This window comes from Salmo salar, chromosome ssa11 (genome assembly GCF_905237065.1).
Source record: "Salmo salar chromosome ssa11, Ssal_v3.1, whole genome shotgun sequence".
NCBI classification, from domain to species: Eukaryota; Metazoa; Chordata; class Actinopteri; order Salmoniformes; family Salmonidae; genus Salmo; species Salmo salar.
Genome location: NC_059452.1, coordinates 26,076,565 through 26,100,267, shown reverse-complemented (window position 1 = coordinate 26,100,267; position 23,703 = coordinate 26,076,565). Strand labels below are relative to the sequence as shown.

The 23,703-nt window shown below is 42.3% G+C and overlaps 1 protein-coding gene across 4 annotated transcripts in view; it reads right to left on the bottom strand.

Annotated features, from left to right (window-relative positions):
- Nucleotides 1-7: 7 nt before the first annotated feature.
- Nucleotides 8-23,703, bottom strand: part of LOC106562367 (tubby protein-like) — a 103,196-nt gene continuing 79,500 nt past the window's right edge. For 2 of the 4 annotated variants that reach the window (XM_014127206.2, XM_014127208.2), the window contains exons 4-12: nt 18,127-18,264; nt 10,643-10,795; nt 9,740-9,861; nt 8,391-8,582; nt 7,796-7,908; nt 4,710-4,824; nt 4,125-4,223; nt 3,835-4,006; nt 8-2,842 (exon numbers count right to left, since the gene is read on the bottom strand). In XM_014127206.2, the coding sequence (XP_013982681.1) occupies nt 2,709-2,842; nt 3,835-4,006; nt 4,125-4,223; nt 4,710-4,824; nt 7,796-7,908; nt 8,391-8,582; nt 9,740-9,861; nt 10,643-10,795; nt 18,127-18,264 (1,238 nt within the window). In that variant the 3' untranslated portion in view covers nt 8-2,708. The remainder of the gene's footprint in view (nt 2,843-3,834; nt 4,007-4,124; nt 4,224-4,709; nt 4,825-7,795; nt 7,909-8,390; nt 8,583-9,739; nt 9,862-10,642; nt 10,796-18,126; nt 18,265-23,703) is intronic. The other 2 variants (XM_014127209.2, XM_014127210.2) reach the window with 2 other exon arrangements.

Genomic DNA, 23,703 nt, shown 5'->3' with positions numbered 1-23,703 from the left:
ATGTGACTGTTGTTTGACTCATTGAAGTTTTATTTTTTTCATAATCAGAGAACTGTGTGTATACAAACACTGTATATTGAACAATGTACACATTTTACATTACAGTGAAACAGTACTAAACACACTCATAGAATGAAAGGGCCTTGTTTCTTGGACACAAAGAAACTTGATATGAAAAGCACAGTATTTTTTCTGCAAGGATCTCAACAGTTTGCCTAAAAATTCAGAAGAGTTGGAACACATTACTAAAAAACAGGAATATCATGGTTGATTAAAGTAGACCCTTTTTCATAACTTACAATAGCAATGAGCTGCCTCATTAGAGATTGTTCTTTGCTGTTGCCTTCATTTGGTCTTCATTTTCCACTTAATATCCATCATATATTTTGTGAAAGGTTTTTGCCTCTCAACAAGTGTGGCCAGGTGGTCTAGTGGTAATGTCGCAGCCTCCAGCACATTTCTACATTATCAGCATAGGTTTGAATCCAGTCTACTGCCCTTTGACACAACCTCTCCATCTTTCCCCACTATCATCCTCTCTATCTGTTCAATAAAGTCAGAAAAATATATATATATTTAAAAGGAGGGTAAAGATGTTTATTGATTCACTAAAATATAGAGAATAAAATCCTCTGGTATGCCAGATTCATAGAGAATGATGTCAATATAGGATAACATGAGATATTAGTATGTGTGTTAATACACGCAGGCCTGCTACTATCCTTGCCATATCTGAGTGGTTTGGTCTCTGATAACATGTGAAATGATTCACATTATCAGATGGATGTTATCAGTTCATCTGATAATGTCAGATGAAGATATGAGTGCATCTGCAAACCACAATGCCCATGGTCTTACGCCTGGTGCCAATAACCGATTCTGTACGTTATATTACTGAATATAAATTTGTTAAGATTCCTGGGGACAAATTAGTAAATCATATTTTATTCAGGGAGTTGAGAATTTACAGTAGGGGCATATAAAAAACCTGACTTTAGTGACTTCATCATCTGAAAATAATATAATCAGATATAACCAAATAGAAAAGGGACCAAATCCCATCAGTAGAGGGTGGGAGAGGAAGCAGGCAGAAAAAGAATCCCAGGCTCAGACAGGTCAGGTGCATTACAAAGTCCCGTCTCAGAGAAAGAACATCTGATAAAGTTAAAGCATAAAATTGGATTTTGTCTCCAAAGGCACAATATGTACAGCTATTTCACATACACTGTAAACGTCATTAAAGTGCTCCATCCTATACATTCTCATACTTGATAGTGTGATATGATGTTTTACAAGGTGCACAGACTGTGTGTCATGCCCTTGACTTGACCTGGTCTGTTCATGTCCAATTGACTAACTATCTGTTTTTATCCTGTGTCGGTATGACAGATATTCCCTTCAATCATGTGTGCTTCAGGCTCAAAAACAAAGATTCAATGAGTGTAAACTAAGGATATGGACACACTTAAGAACAACATACAGGTAACTGCCAGAATAAAGAAAACACTTGAGTAAATGAGGGATACAAAGTATATTGAAAGCAGGTGCTTCCACACAGGTGTGGTTCCTCAGTTATTTAAGCAATTAACACCCCATCATCCTTAGGGTCATGTATAAAAATGCCCAGTTACCCATTATTTTGGCTACCATGGCTAGAAGAAGAGATATCCATTTATTTGAAAGAGGGGTCTCAAAGAAGTATAGGGGGTTTAAAAGGGTGTGTGTCTCAGTCACCAGATCTCAACCCAATTGAACACTTATGGGAGATTCTGGAGCGGCGCCTGAGACAGCATTTTCCACCACCATCAACAAAACACCCAATGATGGAATTTCTTGTGGAAAAATGGTGTCGCATCCCTCCAATAGAGTTCCAGACACGTGTAGAATCTATACCAAGGTGCATTGAAGCTGTTCTGGCTTGTGGTGGCCCTACAACCTATTAAGACACTTTATGTTGGTGTTTCCTTTATTTTGTCAGTTACCTGTGTCGTGGATATGTATAAATACATAAATAACAATATAAAAACATACATGGATGTGAATGTTATGTGATGTTCAAATAAGTAATATTAGTGACAGTTATGAAGTTAAAGTGTTATTTGTTAGGAGCTTTATCTTGAATTATGTTTTCAATCTTGAATGGGTCCTAATTTGTAACCTAATGGTTTCCAGTCCAATATTGAATAAGTTAAAGGTGGCATGTGGGGGTTAATTACTATGATGAAACTCCTTCAACCAATTCAACATGACGATGAACAGTTGTTCGTTTTTTTGTTGCTGCAATAAATGTTAAATTCATTGAAAAGTAATTAATGGTTAAAGAAATGTTAGAATTCCACAACGGATCCATAAAGTAACAGAATTCATTGTTACATATTTAATTTAAAACATGATCTATTAAAATCAAGAGTGGATTAGTCTTTGTGCTTGTCCTGTTCACTGATTGACATATCCTTATCCAGAATAGAGATTGGAAGGGTTCCTAAGGAGCACCAGAACACATACACTTGCGGACAGTTTGTGTCTCCACACCATACTCGGCTTAAGCAAATTCCAGGGGGGATTCTCGGACAGTGTTGGGCCTCCATGGTGACCCGGGATTAACTGCAGCCCTTGGTGAGGGGACTGATGGACTAATGGAGGCCCATGAGTAGGCCTTCAGTTAGGGCCAGGTAGCCTCTCAGGAAGGAAAGGAGAGAGGATGGCTGCTACTCACAGGCCAGCTTGCTGTCAAAGCTGGAGAGAGCAATGGCGAAGGCTTGGAGGGCACACATAGGGTAGTTATAGTCCATAGTGAATACATCCTCCGCAACCCGCCCAAACTGCATCACAATGTAGTCCGCTAAAGGGGTGAGGAAGAAACAGAAAACAAAGAAGTGATAACTTGATAAATGTGGGGTTTTAGTTACATTAAACAATATAAACTATCATTACTCAAATAAAAGTGTATTTGATTTATTTGACGTACACAGTGTAGCAGATTTAGACCTTAAAAACATCACTTTAAAAGAAGTGAGTGAAAAGATATTTCTTGAATAAGTAAAAATATGGAGAATAAAAACCCTACGGTATGCCAGATTCAGAGAATTACATAAATATAGGATAACATGAGAGATTAGTATGTGTGTTAATATAGACAGGCCTGCTGTTATCCTTGCACTGTGCTCTGTACTTTGTCTGCATACCAAATGGCACCCTATCCCCTATATCAGGGATAGGCAACTTCGATGGGGGTGGGGGCTACAAAATAGATCATTTTTACATTTTATAGTTCATTTCATGCAATTCTACACGTTGTCATTGGCTGTACAGAAAGTGTTGCAGTTTTAAAGCAAGTTTGCTGCAATTCTACATATTTTGCCATGGGGTGGAGAGGAAAATTATATTTTTTACAGCTAATTTCCTGCAATTCTACACTGTCTGCAATAGGGTGGAGAGAAATGTTTGCAGTTTTTAACATGATATCTGAGTGAGACTGACTAACCAAATCAATAGGGGCCCTCCAGCCGGTAGTTCAATAGCTGGCCGCAAAACTAATTTAGCAATCCCCCCCAAAATGTTGACATGGACTAATTGACTGACTATCAGTGACTGACATAAAAAGATGAAAAACTGCTGATGCACAACCACATTTCAAAATGACACCTGTGTATTCTACTATTCTAACTTGCAACAGTAAGTTGAAACCCCGACTGATCAGAGGGCCTTTAAAAGGGGGGCCGTGCCGACGGTTGCCCATCCCTGCCCTATATAGTGCACCAATTTTTCATCAGATTAGGGAATAGGATGCACAAAGTATTTGACATGCAGGCAGTAAGAATCTGGAGAGCTCACGGTCATTGTCGTGGATGATCTGGAAATTCTTGACTGAGGCCTGAGTGACTCTGCCGTGGAAGTTGAGAACGTAGGACTGCGTGTCGTCATTCCACACGGGGGTCTTGTTGTGAAGCTCGATCACGCTCTCTGTGCTCTTGTTCTGCCACCGCGCCAACAAAGACTCATGGTCCTGAGTGGCGAAGATAAGTCACAGACAGGTGAACCATTACTCAAGGCAACCAACTGAAACCACAGCACCAGTCCCTAACATACTCTTCCTACATTGAGGAATATTTTTGTTGACTTACATTCCGTGGGCAGATGGCAACTCTCTCATGGTCCATGTTCATTCCAGGAATGATGACACTCATTTTACGAGGTCCTTTGAACCCTAAAACATTGGTTTCCTGAAAAATAAGTATAGTGGGGACTTATATTATGGTCCAGTCTATGTCAACCACAGTATGAGTCCTCGTTGATAATGTATCAGGTCAAAACTGTTGCCATTTAAATGTGAGCACTAGGTGTCCCCATGTTCCAACAGTAATGCTCTGTGGCTTTGCCTACTAACCCCATAACATTGTATGGATTCATCCAGGTTTAGCCTCCTTTCTTTTATTTGCTATTATTTGTCCGACACACCGATGTCTCCCCAGATGAAGGCACTGTTATTAAGGGGCTACGGGGGCTGGTCCTAATGCCTGAGAGTAGTGCTCTTTGTGCGGTCTCTGGATTCAGTGTATGGATTTGACCTTGCTTGCCTCTCCTCCCTTATTTGTGTCTGACACGTCCATGTCTCCCCCAGACTAAGGCAACGCTAATTAGCTATGGGCCTGAGAGTAGCTTAATGTTTGCCTGTTTGTATCTGGGTAATAGACAACAGGAGGACTCACATAGCAGACAGCTGCCAGCTCCTGCCGCAGGTTAGTAGCCTCTAGGCTGGAGGTTGTCTTCCCAGGGTTCTGTCCACTGTCATACACTGTAAACTTGGTTCCCATGAGGTTGGATCTGTAGAGAAGAGAAAACACACTGAGGATACAGAGGGACTGGGAGAGTATGCCATGCCATACTAAAGGGACAAGGAGCCATTGAGACAGATGAAGGCAGTGGCCATTATCCCTAATCAGTCACCTCCTGGAGCCCATCCTTCAATCAGACTCAATGAGCAGGAAAAAGGCTCTGCTAATCAACCTTAAGAAAACAATACATTTGTATCCAGCCCATGATGCGCAATCAATGTAAATGGTTTACATCATCATCATCATCATCGTTTTTGGTAAACGGTTGAGTCATTAGTCGTTCAAAAGTCACCATCTCATTATTTAAAATTACAATTAGTGTTTATCATATCTTACAGTACATACAATTATGGTATTTATACTATTGCCATAGTAAATTTAATTTATGAATTAAAACTGCATTATTTCGTTATCAGCTGTCAAAATAAATAATTGTATGGCTATAAACAGTTGGAGAGGGTTAGATGAGACGTCTGCACAGCTAGGTTGAATAATGGCTCATATCTCTGTTAATCCCTTTACCTCAATCACAACTGGAGCCCCTAATGGCGGATTGGACGGCTCTTAAAGGTCAATTGAAAAGTCAGGAGCTCATTTATGCGGCCTGTCCATGACTCTCACAAGTGGCAGGTGAAAAGTCAGCTGCTCATCTCAATCCAGCTCTCCATCAGTCAAGTGTTACTGTGATGATAGAGGCGTGAGGAGCGAGAGGGACGAGAGGCGCGGAGGGGAGCGTAGCCTATCGACCAGCAAAAGCAGCCAGTACACCAGATTAATGAAGAGTGTGGCCAGGCCATGTTTGATTAGACTACCTGGGGGGCTCTCTCTGTGGAGCCACTGTGCTGTGGCAGAGCTGATGCTATCTCTGAGGAGTGCTGATGTCACTGCCTGCCTGGAAATCAAAGCCTGGAGCTCCGGCACTATTCTATACTAACACAGACAGTGAGCAGGCCCAGACAATATGTGACTGGTTACATGATCGGCAGCGTTTGAGGCTAGTTTCTACTTCACAGCAGGGCTGTTTTAATATATTTGTAGATTGTTTTGCACAAATGCCTTCTTGAACATGTGAACTTTCATGTGCCTTAATCACAAACTTGTACGGGATCCGTAAATATGAATAAAAATGTTTAATTATGAACCTAGTTTAGCCAAGGAGAAAGCCCTGAGCTATATAGGGAGAAAGACAGAATCCTTCCTTGCTAGCCACGATTGGTTGAGATAATGTAGGGTCGACCATGCTGACGGTTGCTGGCCATGCGTTTACATGTGAATTCTTAAAGAGATGGGTGGGGCTAAGGCTTAAGAGAGTGTGAACGGGCGTAAACAAAAAAGAGCTCATTAGAAGAAAGAAAATCTGTTAAATCTGACATAAACCCCCACAGTGAAATCTGGTCACAGAAAGTATTCAGAAAGTATTCATACCCCTTTACTTATTCCATATTTTGTTGTCATTTTTTTCTTTCTCACCCATCTATACAGAATACTCCCTAATGACAAAGTAAAAAAGTTTAGATTTTTTGAAAATGTTTTGAAAATGAAATACAGAAATATCTCATTTACATAAGTATTCACACCCCTGAGTCAATACATGTTAGAATCACCTTTGGCAGTGATTACAGCTGCGAGTCTTTCTGGGTAAGTCTCGAAGAGCTTTGGACACCTGGATTGTATGATGAAAAATGAAAAAAATTCTTCAAGCTAAAGTTGGTTGTTGATCATTGCTAGACAGCCATTTTCAAGTCTTGCCATAGATTTTCAACCCGATTTAAGTCCAAACTGCAACTACACCACTCATATACATTCAATGTTGTCTTGGTAAGCAACTCCAGTGTATATTTGGCCTTGTGTTTTAGGTTATTGTCCTGCTGAAAGGTGAATTTGTCTCCCAGTGTCTGTTGGAAAGCAGAGTGAAAGGATTTTGCCTGAGCTTAAGCTCTATTCCGCTTCTTTTTATCCCCAAAAACTCCCTAGTCCTTGACGATGACAAGCATACCCATAACATGACTCAGCCACCATAAAAATATGAAGAGTGATACTCAGTGATGTGCTGTGTTGGAATTGCCCCAAAAATGTGTTAGTATTGTCGAATAACTACAATGTTGTTGATCCATCTTCAGTTTTCGCCTATCGCAGCCACTACCTAGTTAAATAAAGGTTAAATAAAAATAAAATAAAAACATAATTCCACTGGGTATTGTGTGTATGTTATGGGTTATTGTGTGTAGGCCAGTGACACCAAATCTAAATTTAATCCATTTTAACACAACAAAATATTGAAATACTTTATGTGAATACTTTCTGAAGGCACTGTATGTATGTGCACACAGCATGCATGCGCGCACACACACACACAGACACAGAGCTGATGAATCAAAACAATGTAGACATACTGTAGTCAGTGCAGATCCACCCACACATCCTTATAGGAAGCGTCTGCCAGGGTGTGTAGGCTGCAGCAGTGCCCCTCTCCCCTCTCCAGTGTTCCCACAGAGTCTCTCTGTCCTTGTTTTAATCAACCCTGGCCCCCTGGCTACCAACACGCAGGTGTTGCTTCCTCATCCCAACAATGAGCCCTCAAACGGAAGTAATGAATCCAATTACTTTGTCTTCTCCAAGAGAGCAGCTAGGTGTGGACCTGCATAGCCCCCAATTCATTACAGCATATATCAAACAGCACATTCATTCAGCTACTCCAAAAAGGCAAACGTCCTTCTTGCATAACATATTTTTAAAGGTAGAGAATGCCATGGAGTTGACAAATAAGTATGAGCGTGCACTCAGTAGTTTGCTCTACTCTACATTGTTGTAATACCTATGCCCTACAGTCTGAAAGAGAAACAACCATCTTCCACAGCTTCTTGGAAGGTAACCTGGATTTCCCATAATGATGAGCTCATTATTGTGAAAATGGCAGCTGCAGCCCCGTGGTCAGAAGAAACAGCAGCAGACTCACTCACCTCAGCTTCCCGATGAAACTCTCCCCCCCTCGAGACAGATCAGTGGGATCGATGGAGATGAGGTAATTAGATGTTTTGCTCTTCTTTCTCTTCCTTCCAGCTAACAAGAACACCTATGGCAAGAACAAATCCAATTAGCAAAGCAACATCATCAGAAACAACACCATCATCAATAAGCCCTGGGATTTGAGGCTGCAACACCTAAATTAGCCTCATCTAACCAGCTCCACTAAACAATCAAAGCATGTACTCCTTTCACAGCCTGTCACGGTTGATTGGTCGTGCTAATTCACAGTGTCATGATGGTATTTGACACCAGTTTTTGTTCATAGGCAGAGGGCCAAGTGGTGTCAGGATGGATGGTGGCCCTAAAGCAGTGCTGTTCAATTCTGGTCCTGGAGGACAGAAACACTTCTGATTTTTGTTTCAACTTGGTATATAATTGCACTCACCTGGTGTCCTAGGTCTATATCAGTACCTGAAAAGCAGTAGTTTTTTGGCCATCCAGGACCGACATTAAACAACCCTGTCCTAAAGAGTCACACTTTGCGTTCTGTCAGTGTGATAAGTATTTATCCTTCTGCTCCACACTCACCTTCTTCCCATCCTCCCTCTCCAGGTGGAGGTAGTAGGTAGGGTACATGCCTCGGTCCATGCCCTTCTTGTCTCTGGTGATCCTGCACTTCACTGTGATCCCCTGAGGGGCTGGTCTCAGGGTGAACTCCTCCAGGTCGTCCACGTCGATCGCCGGCTCACTGACGGGAGGGGTGGACGCCTTGGCTGCCTCCTGATGGACAGAAAGACATATCAGTCCATGCCACGTTCAAAACATCAGATTACCGGACCTTCAGCTGTTCTGCTTCCCTTCCATTATAAAATGGTAATGGTTATTATAAAACATCCATTGGGGACTGAAACTACATTAGCACGTTGTGTTTAAAACCATGAGGCTGTGTAGACGCCATCTGGGTTTCAACAGGGGGTTAGACCCACATGGAAGAACCAGGCAGCGAGGAGACATGATTAACAACCAAACTTATAGTAACAGACAGACTGTCTCAGCAGCTTGGTGACATGGTCAGGTGCTCAGGGTAGCTTCTAATGTCACTCCTGATGTCAGGTGCCTCTCTAAAGCCCACAGTACACTAAGGAGTCACTTCCCCTCAACCTCCTCGAACCACAGGAGACTAAACAGCCCACCGCCTCCTCTGACTAGCTCTACCTCTGAGTCAGACAGCAGGAGAGGAAAGAAACAGCAGAGAAAAATAGCCTGTTCTCACACCACATTTCCTGCAGGTTTAAAATAGTCATACAAATAATAAATCAGCAGTTATTTCGGCATATGACAGAGGACAAGTCAGAAATACCAGAGCTAACCTAAGACTTAGTAGCCTGCCATTTTGTGGACTGTCATTTGTCTTTTCAGGGGGTATTATAAATAGCCTTTCAAAACTGCCAGGGGGCCAAAGGGCCAGGGTATGTCATATGCATGATAGAAAGCCATTCCAACAGGAATATTATATTCCGCTACCAAAGAGTTCAGCAAGGACATGATTTAGAGAGGCAGTTTGATATACAAAAGTTACCCTTTCCCCTCTCAGATGGATTCATGAGACTGCTTATGTTCTGAGATCAGGGGAAAAACTCCCATTTCCATTAGGTAAAACTATTCACATCAGAAGATGTCTGGGCTGCTTCCATGCATGAACAAACTACAGTTCAAATGACAATAATAAAGATACAAAAGAGGAATAGGTTGAGCATAATGTAGCCCAAAACACAAAACTGCTCTGTCGTCATTCCCCAAATTGACTAATGGCTGAGCCCCGCTGAGCAGAGGAACAAAGCAAATAGAGGGTGCATTAGTGCACACTGTGTGTAAAGTAAAAGCTCCATCCAAGAGTCAGGAATCAATAGACGACCACAGAGCATCAGATAGTGTACCTTGCAGGACTTCTTGCTGGTGGCAGAGCCTGGCCGTGTGTTACTGTTGAGCTGAGAGGAACTGGAACTGACTTCATCCTCATCATCCTCCTCTTCGTCAAAGTTCATACTACTAGAAATACCTTCAAACAGAAAATACATAATGTAATGGCATTGTCGTGCTCCTAGTAATGCTGTTTGAATAATAACAGAACTGTAAATGCATGCTGCACCATACACAAAGCACTGTACACAAAGACACAACACACAGGAACATAGACACATAAGCCTCTGTTCTGAAACATCAGTTCATGGAGAGGTTTGGATACACTACTGTCTAAAGGCAGGGTAGTGTTCTGGGTAGAGTGAACTGTATAAGGCTCACTCTCCAACAGGGAAAGAACCATGAAAAGCTTCCAATACACACCTGTAGCGTGCTCACTAAAAGCATCACAACATAAGCCTCAGGTCATAGTATACCTGCTGCTTCCTGAATTGGTTGGTTTCCCATGACAATTTTTAAGATAAATGTATCTGTCTCTGTACAGTATGTTTTCAGCTATCAAATGGTGGTGGAAACTGGAAACCTATTTACCAGGAGGGACAAAACAAGTGGAGTACTGTTGATGTTTTTAGTAAGGTGTTATTCATGATGTAATAAGCATGATGTTACTGTTTAGTTGGCTTAGATGTTATTGTTCAGTTGGCAAAGATCTCAGGGGAAAGGAGAGCTGTATTTGACAGGTCTTAATGTATAATAAATCCAAGGTTCTCACAATCTCATAATCTCAGACCAATCACTGCATGATTGGAGAGGACAAGTGCCATTCACTCTCTGACCAGTGTTTCAGACCAATCAAAGCCACAGAGGGACTGTACACAGATCAGGCTGGAGGCCAGGGATAGGCCTATATGTATTGATACCTTTCTTAAGCATGGTGACCCTCAGGTCCTGCTTGCTCTGTGGCTGAGCACTGATCACAGCATCTCCCTCACTCCCCTCCTCCACGGCCCAGTGACCCACCGTCATGATCTGGATCTGTCCCTCTTCCTGGAAGGACGCCGGCCCATCGAGTCCTGCCACACCACCACACCCAACCAGCCCCATCAGGGTCAGACCTCCATAGTTGTACAGTAACAGTACTAACAGACACATGCATTAGATCATGCACAAACATACTGTTATGTGTCAACACTCACACATAACATGCCTACATGCATGCAAACATGACATGGAGAATGAATGGAAATCTGTTGGAAAAAAACTCATACAGTATAAGTAAATGGAGTCTAGTAGATTACATTTGCCTGGGTAATAGGGGTCATGCAGTAAAATTCAGATTTGAAAGCCTTTGTGGGTTGATGTGGTATATTTTCAGCCTGACTCTTAAGACTTCCGCTGCTTCTTTGCCATTCAATTAGCCTGCGTAACAGGGCAGAACATGATGCCCCTGCTGCTACAGTCAGCTACTGACTCAGCCAATCAAGCACCAGATTACTAGTCCCTTTCACACCAATGGAGTGGTGGGGGCCTAATTTATAAACCGTGCGTATGTACAAAATATACCCCAAATCATGCGTGCGCCAGTTTTCATGCAAAAGTTAACTTGACATGAGAATGTGCTCACCTTCCAGCAAACTTTAGCTATTGCAAGCAGGCAAGTGGCCTAGTATTTTGTGCAATTGTGGATTTTTAAATTTTACCTTTATTTAACTAGGCAAGTCAGTTAAGAACAAATTCTTATTTTCAATGACGGCCTAGGAACAGTGGGTTAACTGCCTTGTTCAGGGGCAGAACGACAGATTTTGACCTTGTCAGCTCAGGGATTCGATCTTGCAACCTTCCGGTTACTAGTCCAAAGCTCTAACCACTAGGCTACCTGCCGCCCTAGATGGACATGTTTGTCATATTTCTTCTATTCTTTTTAACGAGCACCTTATGAACTGCATATGCACCAAAAACCCTGTTGTTTTGACAAGTGGCAATTAATCACTCATATTGATTAGGGAGAAATCAGGTTTGTGTGCACTGTTGAAACTAACAACTCAAAAACCACATGGAAACTGGAAATCATTTTTACATCACTCGTTGGAGAACAACCTGCTGATGACAACCAGCTACATCTTGTAGTGATGCATTTTGCTTTGGGGGTGTGGCCAAAACAGAAAGAGAAACGCAACACTTATTTGTCAATCACTCATACTCATATCACGTTGAAATCAGTAGAATGAGAAGGGGGAGTCGGGTTACACGTCCAGTTCAAACTAACCTTACTAAAAAAACACACGGAATCTGGGAATAATATGTATATCACTGGTTAGAGGACAATTTGTGGAAGACAGCCAGCTACATTTAGGATTGTTGCAAGTGGGTCGCCAATGAGGAAAGAAACAACACTATTTTGTTAATCAGTCATATCGATATTAATTTGAAATCAATAGAGCAGGAGCAAACATTTGGAGTGTATGCCTTGTTTAAACTAACACTATTCAAAGGCCACACTGAATCTGAGAATCATTTGTATATTACTGGTTAGAAGAGAATTTGCTGTAGACAGTCATCTAAATTCTAGAATATCAGATGGAAGTTGTGAGGATGCCGAAACGGGGAAGGAAATAAATCAGTTGCTTTGTTATTTAACTTCAACAAATCACGACTCGCCATAAGATATCAACAGTGACAAGGGTTAGCTGTTATTTGAGTGATAAATCCATGTATTGGTGTGAGGCCAGTGACTTTTATACAGAGAGCATCTCAAATTTTGCCTGCCATTTGAGATTGAAAACGATAGTAGAATTCGAAGTCCCAAGACCCCCGGTCTCATCTGACGTAAAAAGAATGTGTAATTACCCTCAATTCAATGTAGTCGAAACGTGAGGTTGTGTAATGTAGTAACACATATGGTCTTAGTACAGGACATTAGCGCAAATAATCTAAAATCTAATATGGCACAGAAACCTGAACATTTATGTTAAACTGCAAGATTAAAGACAAGTAAACTGAGGAACATTTTCTCTCCCATGTCTCTCCGGAGCACAATGTCCCTCTCTTTGCCTACCCACACCAGTGATAATTCCCTGAGGTTCTCAACCTCTTAAACACACCACCACAATATGGGAGTGGTTCAATCCTATCACATTTTGGAACCATTCCTATTGGACTCCTAAGGGATTCTATCCTATAGGTTTTTATCTTATAGGATCCTACAGGATTCAAATTGAAGAATCTCCCCAATAAACGATCATATTTTAGAACCAGTCCTATCGGATAAAATCCTCTATGATAGGACCTACAGGATGAAATCCTATAGGGTAGGTTCTAAAATGATTTTCTATTGGATTCTAATCGTTTTTTTATTGGATTTGGGGGATTTATAAATGAGGTTTCCTGGTCATTACTGCTTCAAAGCCACTGACATACTGTTTTTCCTCATCCTCTTCTGTCTAATCACCATAGCAGTGCAACAAGCGATTAAATGAGATGAGCCAGATGAAATCACGGCCGGTAAAATGCATATTCTGAAAGAGTGTTTTATTGCTCCCAACTGAATTAGTGACTGTCTTTTTAACACTGTGATTACACAAGAATTACTGCTGCTTTCAGAGGGAGATTGCAGCCCTTTGTTAGTGTGGTGTTAGCGAAGCAGCCAACCCTCGTTTCAGAGAGCAGCTGTCTGTCTGTCTGTCTGTCTGTGTGTCTGTCTGTGTGTGTGTGTGCGTGCGTGACGAGGTAAGCCATCATTCTGTAAGAAGAAAGGGCCATATCGGTGTTGAACGACGTCGTGACTCTGGTCTGATTAATCACTAGCCCTGAGTGAATCACATAGGAGGAAAAACAATAGCATTGAACAGATGAGTAAGGATTACAAAAGCATCCTGAGATGACAAACAGCCCTGTTACCTATATCATCTTTACAAGGTAGTGGGCTTCCCATAAACCAGCCTGGAGGGCTCACTCTGTATGCCAGGGATAGGTATCATTCGATCAGAGTGAAATAAAACATCACTGGAAATTAACACATTTCACTGCACCTATCTGGTGTATGTGACAAAAACATGTATTATTGTTTATTATATAAATAATTTGCCTTTACATTATTTCAGGAGTAGTTTCCTGCATTATTGTGCAGACAACAAAGATTGCGCCAACAGATAAGAGCAACATCTTACGAGTTCCAACCTGACTTTGCTATTAAGTTACTTTTTCGTATTTATCTTTACTTTGTTTCGTAGAGAAAGTTCATACTATTATCACATATGACCGCCATGCAATTCTGGACAGATCAACAGTTACGAATCTCGACTTTGACTTTCATATCCGACTTCAACTCCGACTCAGCTGTTCCCTTGTTCATACTGGACCCCATTCCTTTGCTGCATGGGCAACCAAAACTCTGCAGGCGTAGACGTGTCAGACGAGCCGGCATCCTTGTGAGACTGAGACGAATAGAATATCGACCGTCACTCCCCTCCGTTCCATTGGCAAATGTCCAGTCACTCGAGAATAATATGGATGAGCTTCATTCGAGAGCCTTCTATCAGAGATTTGAAAAGCTGCAATATTATATGCCTTGCAGAGACATGGCTAGATGACCATGTATGAGGAACTCAGTGGTTTCTCCAGGCAGCGGTGCGATCGGACGAATGTGGCCTCAGGCAAGTGTGGGGGGGAGGGGTGGGTCTCTTCATAAACATCAACTGGTGTGCTGCTTCCAGTGAGAAGGAAATCTAAAGCTTTTGCTCACCAGATACAAAATACCTCATGGTAAGCTGCAGACCCTTTTATCTACCAAGATAATTCTCATCTGTAATTATCACAGTTGTTTACATCCCTCCACAAACCAACACCACTTTGGCACTCAACGAACTGTATGGTGCCATAAACAAACTAGAAACCGCTCACCCAGAGGCAGCATTTCTGGTGGGCGGAGACTTTAACGTGGGAACAGTTCTACATAGGGTTGCAAAATTCTGAAAACTTTCAGTAAATTCACTGTTTTCACAATATCCTTGTCGGAGGATTGCGGATTTCCTGCTTATTCCCTCCTGATTCAGGGAAACCTCCAACTGGGATTTTAAGAAAACCAGGGAATTTATTGAAAGTTCACGGAATTTTGCAACCCTAGTTCTACCTCACTTTTATCAACACGTCTTCTGCGACACTAGGCGTGCTAAAACGCTAAACCACTTTTATTCTACTCACAGAAACGCATACAAGCCCCTCCCTTGTCCTCACTTCAGCAAATCTGACCACAACTCTATTCTCCTGCTTCCTTTTTACAAACAAAAGCTCAAACAGGAAGTACCAACGACATGCTCAATATGAAAGTGGTTTGATGAAGCAGACGCGAGGCTACAAGACTGTTTTGCTAGTACAGGCTGGAATATGTTCCGGGTTTCATCCGATAGCATTGAGAAGTTTACCACACCGGTCACAGGCTTCATCAATAAGTGCATAGATGACGTCGTCCCCACAGTGACTATACGAACATATCAAAACAAAAAAACATGGATTACAGACAATATCCACGCAGGGCTAAAGGTTAGAGCTACCGCTTACAAGGAACAGGACACATGGACGCATACAAGAAAGCCCGGTACGACCTCGGATGAGACATCAAAAATGCAAAAGGACAATATAGGAGAAAGGCGGAATCCTATTACACCGACTTCGACGCTTGTCATATCTGGCAGGGCTTACAGACGATAACGTATTACAAAGGAAACCCAGTGAGATGCCCAGTGATGCAGAACGCCCAAATGAGCTAAATGCCTTTTATGCACACTTCGAGGAATACAACACTAAGTCTTGCGTGAAAATCCCAGTACCGAGTCAATGTGCAAGAGTACGGGGTAATTGAGGTAGATGTATATATAGGTAGGCAACAGGATGGATAATAAACAGTAGCAGCCGCATTGTGATGAGTCAAAATAGAGTGCAAAAAGGGTTCCAAGCTCAATTTCACTTCACACTGCCCTCTCCTACAAGAGGGAAAATAACTATGTGAGAATGCTGTTCATAGACTACAGCTCAGCGTTCAACATCACATTCCCCTCCAAGCTCATCACCAAGCTAGGTGTCCTGGGACTGAACACCTCCATCTGTAACTGGATGTTGGAATTCCTGACGGGCCGGCCCCAGGTGGTGTGGGTAGGCAACAACACTTCCACCACGCTGACCCTCAACACGGGGGCCCCTTAGGGGTGTGTGCTTAGTCCCCTCCTTTACTCCCTGTTCACCCTCGACTGCATGGCCATGCACGACTCCAACACCATCATCAATGATGACTCCTTGCTGTCCCCAGTCCACCTGGCCGTGCTGCTGCTCCAGTTTCAACTGTTCTGCCTGCGGCTATGGAACCCTGGCCTGTTCACCGGATGTGCTACCTGTCCCAGACCTGCTATTTTGAACTCTCTAGAGACAGCAGGAGCGGTAGAGATAGTAGGCCCAGTAGGCCTTGAAATACATCCACAGGTACCCCTCCAATTGACTCAAAATATGTCAATTAGTCTATCAGAAGCTTCTAAAGCCATGACATCATTTTCTGGAATGTTCCAAGCTGTTTAAAGGCACAGTCAACTTAGTGTATGTAAACTTCTGACCCACTGGAATTGTGATACAGTGAATTTATAAGTGAAATAATCTGTCTGTAAACAATTGTTAGAAAAATGACTTGTGTCATGCACAAAGTAGATGTCCTACCCGACTTGCCAAAACGATAGTTTTTTTAACAAGAAATTTGTGGAGTGGTTGAAAAACACGTTGTAATGACTCCAACCTGTCAGGTGCGTCGTAAAAGCTAGACCGAGGCACAGCGGGTATCATGCTCATCTTCTTTATTTATTATAAAGAGAACACTTATACAAAATATAAACTAACGCCAAACAACAGTTCCGTAAGGACACAAGCACTATACGAAAAACAACCACCCACAAAAACACAGGAAAAAACAGGCTGCCTAAGTATGGCCTCCAATCAGAGACAACGAAAGACACCTGCCTCTGATTGGAAGCCATACCTGGCCACACATAGAAAAAGAAACATAGAAATGGAAAACTAGAACCAAAATCCCCAAAACACACAAAACAAACACCCCCCTGCCACGCCCTGACCAACTATAATGACAAATAACCCCTTTTACTGGTCAGGACGTGACACAACCTAAGTGTATGTAAACTTCCGACTTCAACTGCAGCTCCATTCTTGTGTATACTTATTCCTCGTGCTACTATTTTTAATATATATTTTTAAAATCTGCATCGTTGGGAAGGGCTCGTAAACAAGCATTTCAGACAGCCACTGGCAATTTATTTTATTTTTTAATTATTTTTTAATTTAACCTTTATTTAATTAGGCAATTCAGTTAAGAACAAATTCTTATTTACAATGACGGCTTACACCGGTCAAACCCGGACAACGCTGGGCGCTGCCCTATGGGACTCTCAATCACGGCCGGTTCTGATACAGCCTGGAATCGAACCAGGGTGTCTATACTGACGCCACAAGCACTGAGAAGCAGTTCCTTAGACAGCTGCGCTGTTCGGGAGCCCAGAAATACATACAGTATACTATACGGTATACAGATTTGATTATTGAAACTCAGAAGTTGAGAGAGATATCAAAGTGAGAGAGGGAGCACAATTTCACACTTCCATTTCAATCCATGCTGCTTACGTATGAAGTCTGTATCAAGGCCAAGGAGCGTTTCAGCAGCCACAAAGGTGTTTACTTGGCAGGCAGAGAGGACCGACTTCTCTAACATCATTACTCAGATTAGATTTTGGACAGACTAAGCACCTGAGTGCACGCTTCACTTCTCTGTAAGGGCAGCTTGATTAGCTTTAGAATGCCACTATGTGCCACCAGAGATGGAAACATGAACAGAACCGAGTCCAATCCAGCTTGAAGAGGTTTGAAAGGATGAGTGTGTGAATGAGAGAGACGCATACAGCCAGGTACCTGATGGAGCATGGGGAAGAGGCATCTTAACATTGACTTTTTAGAGCTCAACTCATTAAGACAATACAGCAATATAATACAGCTATCAAAGGAGATCATTTGGGAGACAAATATGTGGTCTGGTGGCCATGCAACTAATTTCACATGCAATCTGTTTTACTCTACATGATACCAAAGTGGTATCTCTTGCTCTGCACAACACTCTCACATGGTGCATTTCATTCTGGCACAAGAGATGAAACTTCCTCCTCAATGAAAACCTGAGGATTTCAATTGGATCGTTTCATTTCCATCACGGTAGGAGACAGAGCTGAGCCAGATGGAGACGTGCTGTACAGTTGGCCAACAGACAGAGAGAGAGGACCATGCATGCTGCTGTAGCCTGTCTGTCTCTCTGTCTGTATCTCTGTCTGTCTGTCTGTCTGGAGGCAGCAACAGCAAGCCTGACCTTTGTGCTTCCCCTTCCTCTCCTTCTTGCCGCTGCCTGTCTGAGGGGTGGAGCTGGTCGATGCCTTGCCCTTTTTGGCTGAGCGAGGAGCCTGGTTGTCCGCTACCACCTTCACCTCCTCATGTTCAGCTTCTTGCACTACGCACGGCACGGCAGGAGCCAGCGGACAGAGGGAGTTAGCAGGCAGGTGGGGGGAAATGATGAAGATACAAATGAAGTAAGAGACTAAACAGAAGGGTACTGTCAGTTAAGGTTAGCCTATAGGGAAAGAGAAAGAACAGGTAAAAACAGAGTTAGCAGAGGGCACTTTGCAAGGTTATAGGAAGCAGACGCAGAGGCCTTTTTCTTGCCTGGGAGAGAACACTGTTTATCGCCTCATGTCAAACAGGTCATGAATGTGCTAGCTCTGTGAAAATTGCAAATGCACAGTGCACGCTCCTCCCAGCAACAACATGTTCCAGGATTAGATGATAACAAATGCATACTGTAGCTACAGTCCCTTGAAATTGGCACTTTGATTCTAACATGTTTATCTTAATCTTATCAACTGCTTGGTTGCCTTAGTATTTCCCTTACAGCCTCCTCTGAATATCCAGTGGTATGTGTCTATTCTCGTAAGAATTCGGAGCCCAGATCCATCACCGCGGAGACATTCACAGTCTCATTGTGGGAACCCATTTCTCTTCTAATTATTCCAAACAGCTTCAAGGGGAATAATAGAGCAAATGCTTCAAAAGCTCTGAGCAGAGAGGGATGGAGAGCTGTATGCATGACCTAAAGGTACTGTTAGCATATATGGAAACTAACAACTGGTAGGCCTACATACTCTGTTTCAGATAAGCATGAAGTCAGTTTCTGAACTAGTTCAATTAAATCTGTTTAGTCCACCTAAAATATTCTGTTAACAATGTCACTCAATATTTGGGGCGGTCAATAATATACAAATATTTTCCAGGTTTTTCTGCTTTATGAATTATCTACTGGATGCTAATCTTATTTATAGCAGAAGAAACATGCTATTTATAGTCGGCAAGGAAAAGTATGTGAACCCTTTGGAATTACCTGGATTTCTGCATAAATTAGTCCTAAAATCTTATCTGATCTTCATCTAAGCCACAACAATAGACAAACACAGTCTGCTTAAACTAATAACACACAAACAATTATACGTTTTAATGTCTTTATTGAACACACCGTGTAAACATTCACAGCGCAGGGTGGGAAAAGTATGTGAACCTTTGGATTTAATAACTGGTTGACCCTCCTTTGGCTGCAATAAACTCAACCAAACATTTTCTGTAGTTGTGGATCAGACCTGCACAACGGTCAGGAGGAATTTTGGACCATTCCTCTTTACAAAACTGTTCCAGTTCAGTAATATTCTTGGGATGTCTGGTGTGAACCGCTCGAGGTCATGCCACAGCATCTCAAATTGGGTTGAGGTCAGGACTCTGACTGGGCCACTCCAGAAGACGTATTTTCTTCTGTTGAAGCCATTCTGTTGTTGATTTACTTCTGTGCTTTTTGTCGTTGTCCTGTTGCATCATCCAACTTCTGTTGAGCTTCAATTGGCAGACAGATAGCCTTACATTCTCCTGCAAAAGGTCTTGAAAAACTGTTGATAAACTCATTTTTCCGTAATGATAGCAAGCTGTCCAGGCCCTGACGCAGCAAAGCAGCCACAAACCATGATGCTCGCACCACCATACTTTACAGTGGGTGATGAGGTTTTGAAGTTGGTGTGCTGTGCCTTTTTTTCTCCACACATAGTGTTGTGTGTCCTTCCAAACAACTCAACTGTAGTTTCGTCTGTCCACAGAATATGTTGCCAGTAGCGCTGTGGAACATCCAGGTGCTCTTTTGCGAACCTCAGATGTGCAGTAATGTTTTTTTGGACAGCAGAGGCTTGTGGTGGTTCATTTCGTTACTATCAAATGAGGAGAGACAAACATCACACAAGTCAGAGTCAGAGTCATACTTAAACTAAATCTTTAATCACTTATTAATAATGGAGCAGGTCAATACAACACAAACACATAAAGTGAATCGATTGAGTGCTCTACGATAATGATGGCTGGTCATGGCTGGTCGACGATTCACGATCAAATGATTCGTTGAGAGCCCCGAGACAAAAGTACAAAGGTCTTTTATAGCCAAGATACACCTCTTTCAACCTACATGACGAACAACAGATATATAGAACGAGTCACAACGTTAAGATTTGTATGAAAGATACCTATAATACATAGCAGACAGTATCTGCTGTGTCAACAGTTTTCAGCGTCTGTCCCTCCGACTCCTAACTGGAACCATCTCTCCCTGGTACGGTATAGAACAGAAACATTAACTCATGCTCTGGAATGGTCTTTAGGTTTTATCACCCAAAAGACATTGTAAATCTCCTGTCAGTGTTATCTCTCAGAGGCCTCAGTAGAACACACACACAATAGTTAACAGAATACTCTATTCTGTTGCATAAAACAACCATTTGATGCAATAAAAGTATTTTAACATAGTCTTGCAATTTTTCCACCATAGGCTTCTTCCGTGGTGTCCTCCCATGAACACCATTCTTGTTTAGTGTTTTACGTATCGTAGATTCGTCAACAGAGATGTTAGCATGCTCCACTGGGATTCTCTGCCTCTAACCCTATTACAGGGGCTGAGTCACTGGCTTATTGGTGTTCTTCCATGCCGTCCCTAGGAGGGGTGCGTCACTTGAGTGTGTTGAGTCACTGACGTGGTCTTCCTGTCTGGGTTGGCGCCCACCCTTGGGTTGTGCCGTGGCGGAGATCTTTGTCGGCTATACTCGGCCTTGTCTCAGGATGGTAAATTGGTGGTTGAAGATATCCCTCTAGTGGTGTGGGGGCTGTGCTTTGGAAAAGTGGGTGGGGTTATATCCTTCCTGTTTGGCCCTGTCCGGGGGTATCGTTGGATGGGGCCACAGTGTCTCCTGACCCCTCCTGTCTCAGCCTCCAGTATTTATGCTGCAGTAGTTTATGTGTCGGGGGGCTAGGGTCAGTCTGTTATATCTGGAGTATTTCTCCTGTCTTATCCGGTGTCCTGTGTGAATTTAAGTATGCTCTCTCTAATTCTCTCTTTCTCTCCTTCTCTCTCTCGGAGGACCTGAGCCCTAGGACCATGCCTCAGGACTACCTGACATGATGACTCCCAGTCCACCTGGCCATGCTGCTGCTCCAGTTTCAACTGTTCTGCCTGCAGCTATGGAACCCTGACCTGTTCACCGGATGTGCTACCTGTCCCAGACCTGCTGTTTTCAACTCTCTAGAGACAGCAGGAGCGGTAGAGGTACTCTCAATGATCGGCTATGAAAAGCCAACTGACATTTACTCTTGAGGTGCTGACTTGTTACACTCTCGACAACTGTGATTATTATTATTTGACCATGCTGGTGTAACAGTGTAGGTTCCGTCCCTCTCTTCACCCCAACCTGGGCTCAAACCAGGGACCCTTGCACACATCAACAACTGACACCCACGAAGCATCGTTACCCATCGCGCCACAAAAGCCGATTGAAACGCTATTAGCGCGCACCACCGCTAACTAACTAGCCATTTCACATCGGTTACACTGGTCATTTATGAACATTTGAACATCTTGGCCATGTTCTGTTATAATCTCCACCCGGCACAGCCAGAAGAGGACTGGCCACCCCTCATAGCCTGGTTCCTCTCTAGGTTTCTTCCTAGGTTTTGGCCTTTCTAAGGAGTTTTTCCTAGCCACCGTGCTTCTACACCTGCATTGCTTGCCGTTTGGGGTTTTAGGCTGGGTTTCTGTACAGCACTTTGAGATATCAGCTGATGTAAGAAGGGCTATATAAATACATTTGATTTGATTCCAGAGATTTCGGTAAGTCTTTAGCTGACACTCTAGGATTCTTCTTAACCTCATTGATCATTCTGCGCTGTGCTCTTGCAGTCATCTTTGTAGGACGGCCACTCCTAGGGAGAGTAGCAACAGTGCTGAACTTTCTCCAGTGGACTGATGAACATCTCAAAAGATACTTTTGTAACCATTTCCAGCTTTATATAAGTCAACAATTCTTAATCTTAGGTCTTCTGAGGTCTCTTTTGTTCAAGGCATGGTTCACATCAGCTTCTTGTGAATAGCAAACTCAAATTTTGCGTGTACAGTACTTCTTAGAAAATTCCAGAAAGTACAACTTATACGATAAGTGCCATATGATTTTTCAATGAATCCAGATAGAGTACGTAAATAAAAGCTGTAATATGAAACAGCATTTCCACTTAATACTGAACTTAACCTTTCATGGATATTATCTGAAGGATATACTGTAGATGTAGAAATGCCTACAGTTTAAGGTTAATCAGACGGAAATACGAAAGGTACAGAGAACACGTAATCCCTCTTAGTGAGTGCTGAATTGATTCTTAAAATAGAGCCAAGAAAATGTGAGTTCTAAAGAGAGAAAAACAGGGGTTAATCTAAAGATGGTGAAAAATAAGGACAGGAGAGAGAGAGGGGGATTCTATTTTTATCAAGACCAAACAGTGCGTATGCTTCCTTCACTAACAGTGTAGAGCCATCTGTGTGTTGATAAGCATAAGGTATGAATCAAGGGACTCTCTCCATATGTTTGCTGCCGTACTGAATGAGCTCAAAGGCATCTTTTTTGACATCTTTGGAAGGATGTGGCTGAGATTGCAACGGGAAATATTCGGAGAAGTTCAAAGCTTCCGTGTCTTCTGTGTATAGCAGGGGCTGTTTGACTAGTGTCGGAGGGGAATATTTTTATCAGGATGTACACTCACTGAAGGAAGATGAAACATATACTTTGTATTGACGTCACACCACTCATATGCACTGAGCTGTTTCTGAAGCTTTCATATACAGTCATCTCCAAAATGATTGGCACCCTTTATAAAGGTGATGAAAAGAGACTATAAAATAAATACAAATACTGAGCTTTAATAATATATTATATTATTTTATAATAATACAATTGCTCAGAAAAATATTTTGTTTAACAAGTGATTAAAAAAAATCTCAAAAAGATAGGTGTCGAAATCATTGGCACCACCTGTTTTCAATACTTTGCGAGGATAATGGCACTGAGCTTTCTTCTTTAATGTTTTATGAGATTGGAGAACACATTGGGAGGGATCTTAGACCATTCCTCCATTCAGAATGTTTTCAGATCCTTGATATCCTTTGGTCTGTGCTTATGGACTGCCCTCTTCAATTCAAACCACAGGTTTTCAATGGGGTTCAAGTCACAGCCCCATAACATCAAAGATCCACTACCATATTTTACAATAAGTATGAGGTTATTTTCTGCATACCTGTAGTGTGTGTGGCCAAAGAGCTCCATCTTCGTCTCATCTGACCATAGCACCTGGTTCCAATCCAAGTGTCAATGCCTTTAGCAAACTCCAGGAATTTGCATTTGTTGGTTGCTCTCAATAAAGCAATTTTTATGGCAACCTTTCCATATGGCCTATTGGCATGGAGGTGGCATCTAATTGTAGATTTGGAGACCCCAATATGCGACCTAATCCTGTATTTGTCCAACTGTGACCCTTGGACTTTTCTGCC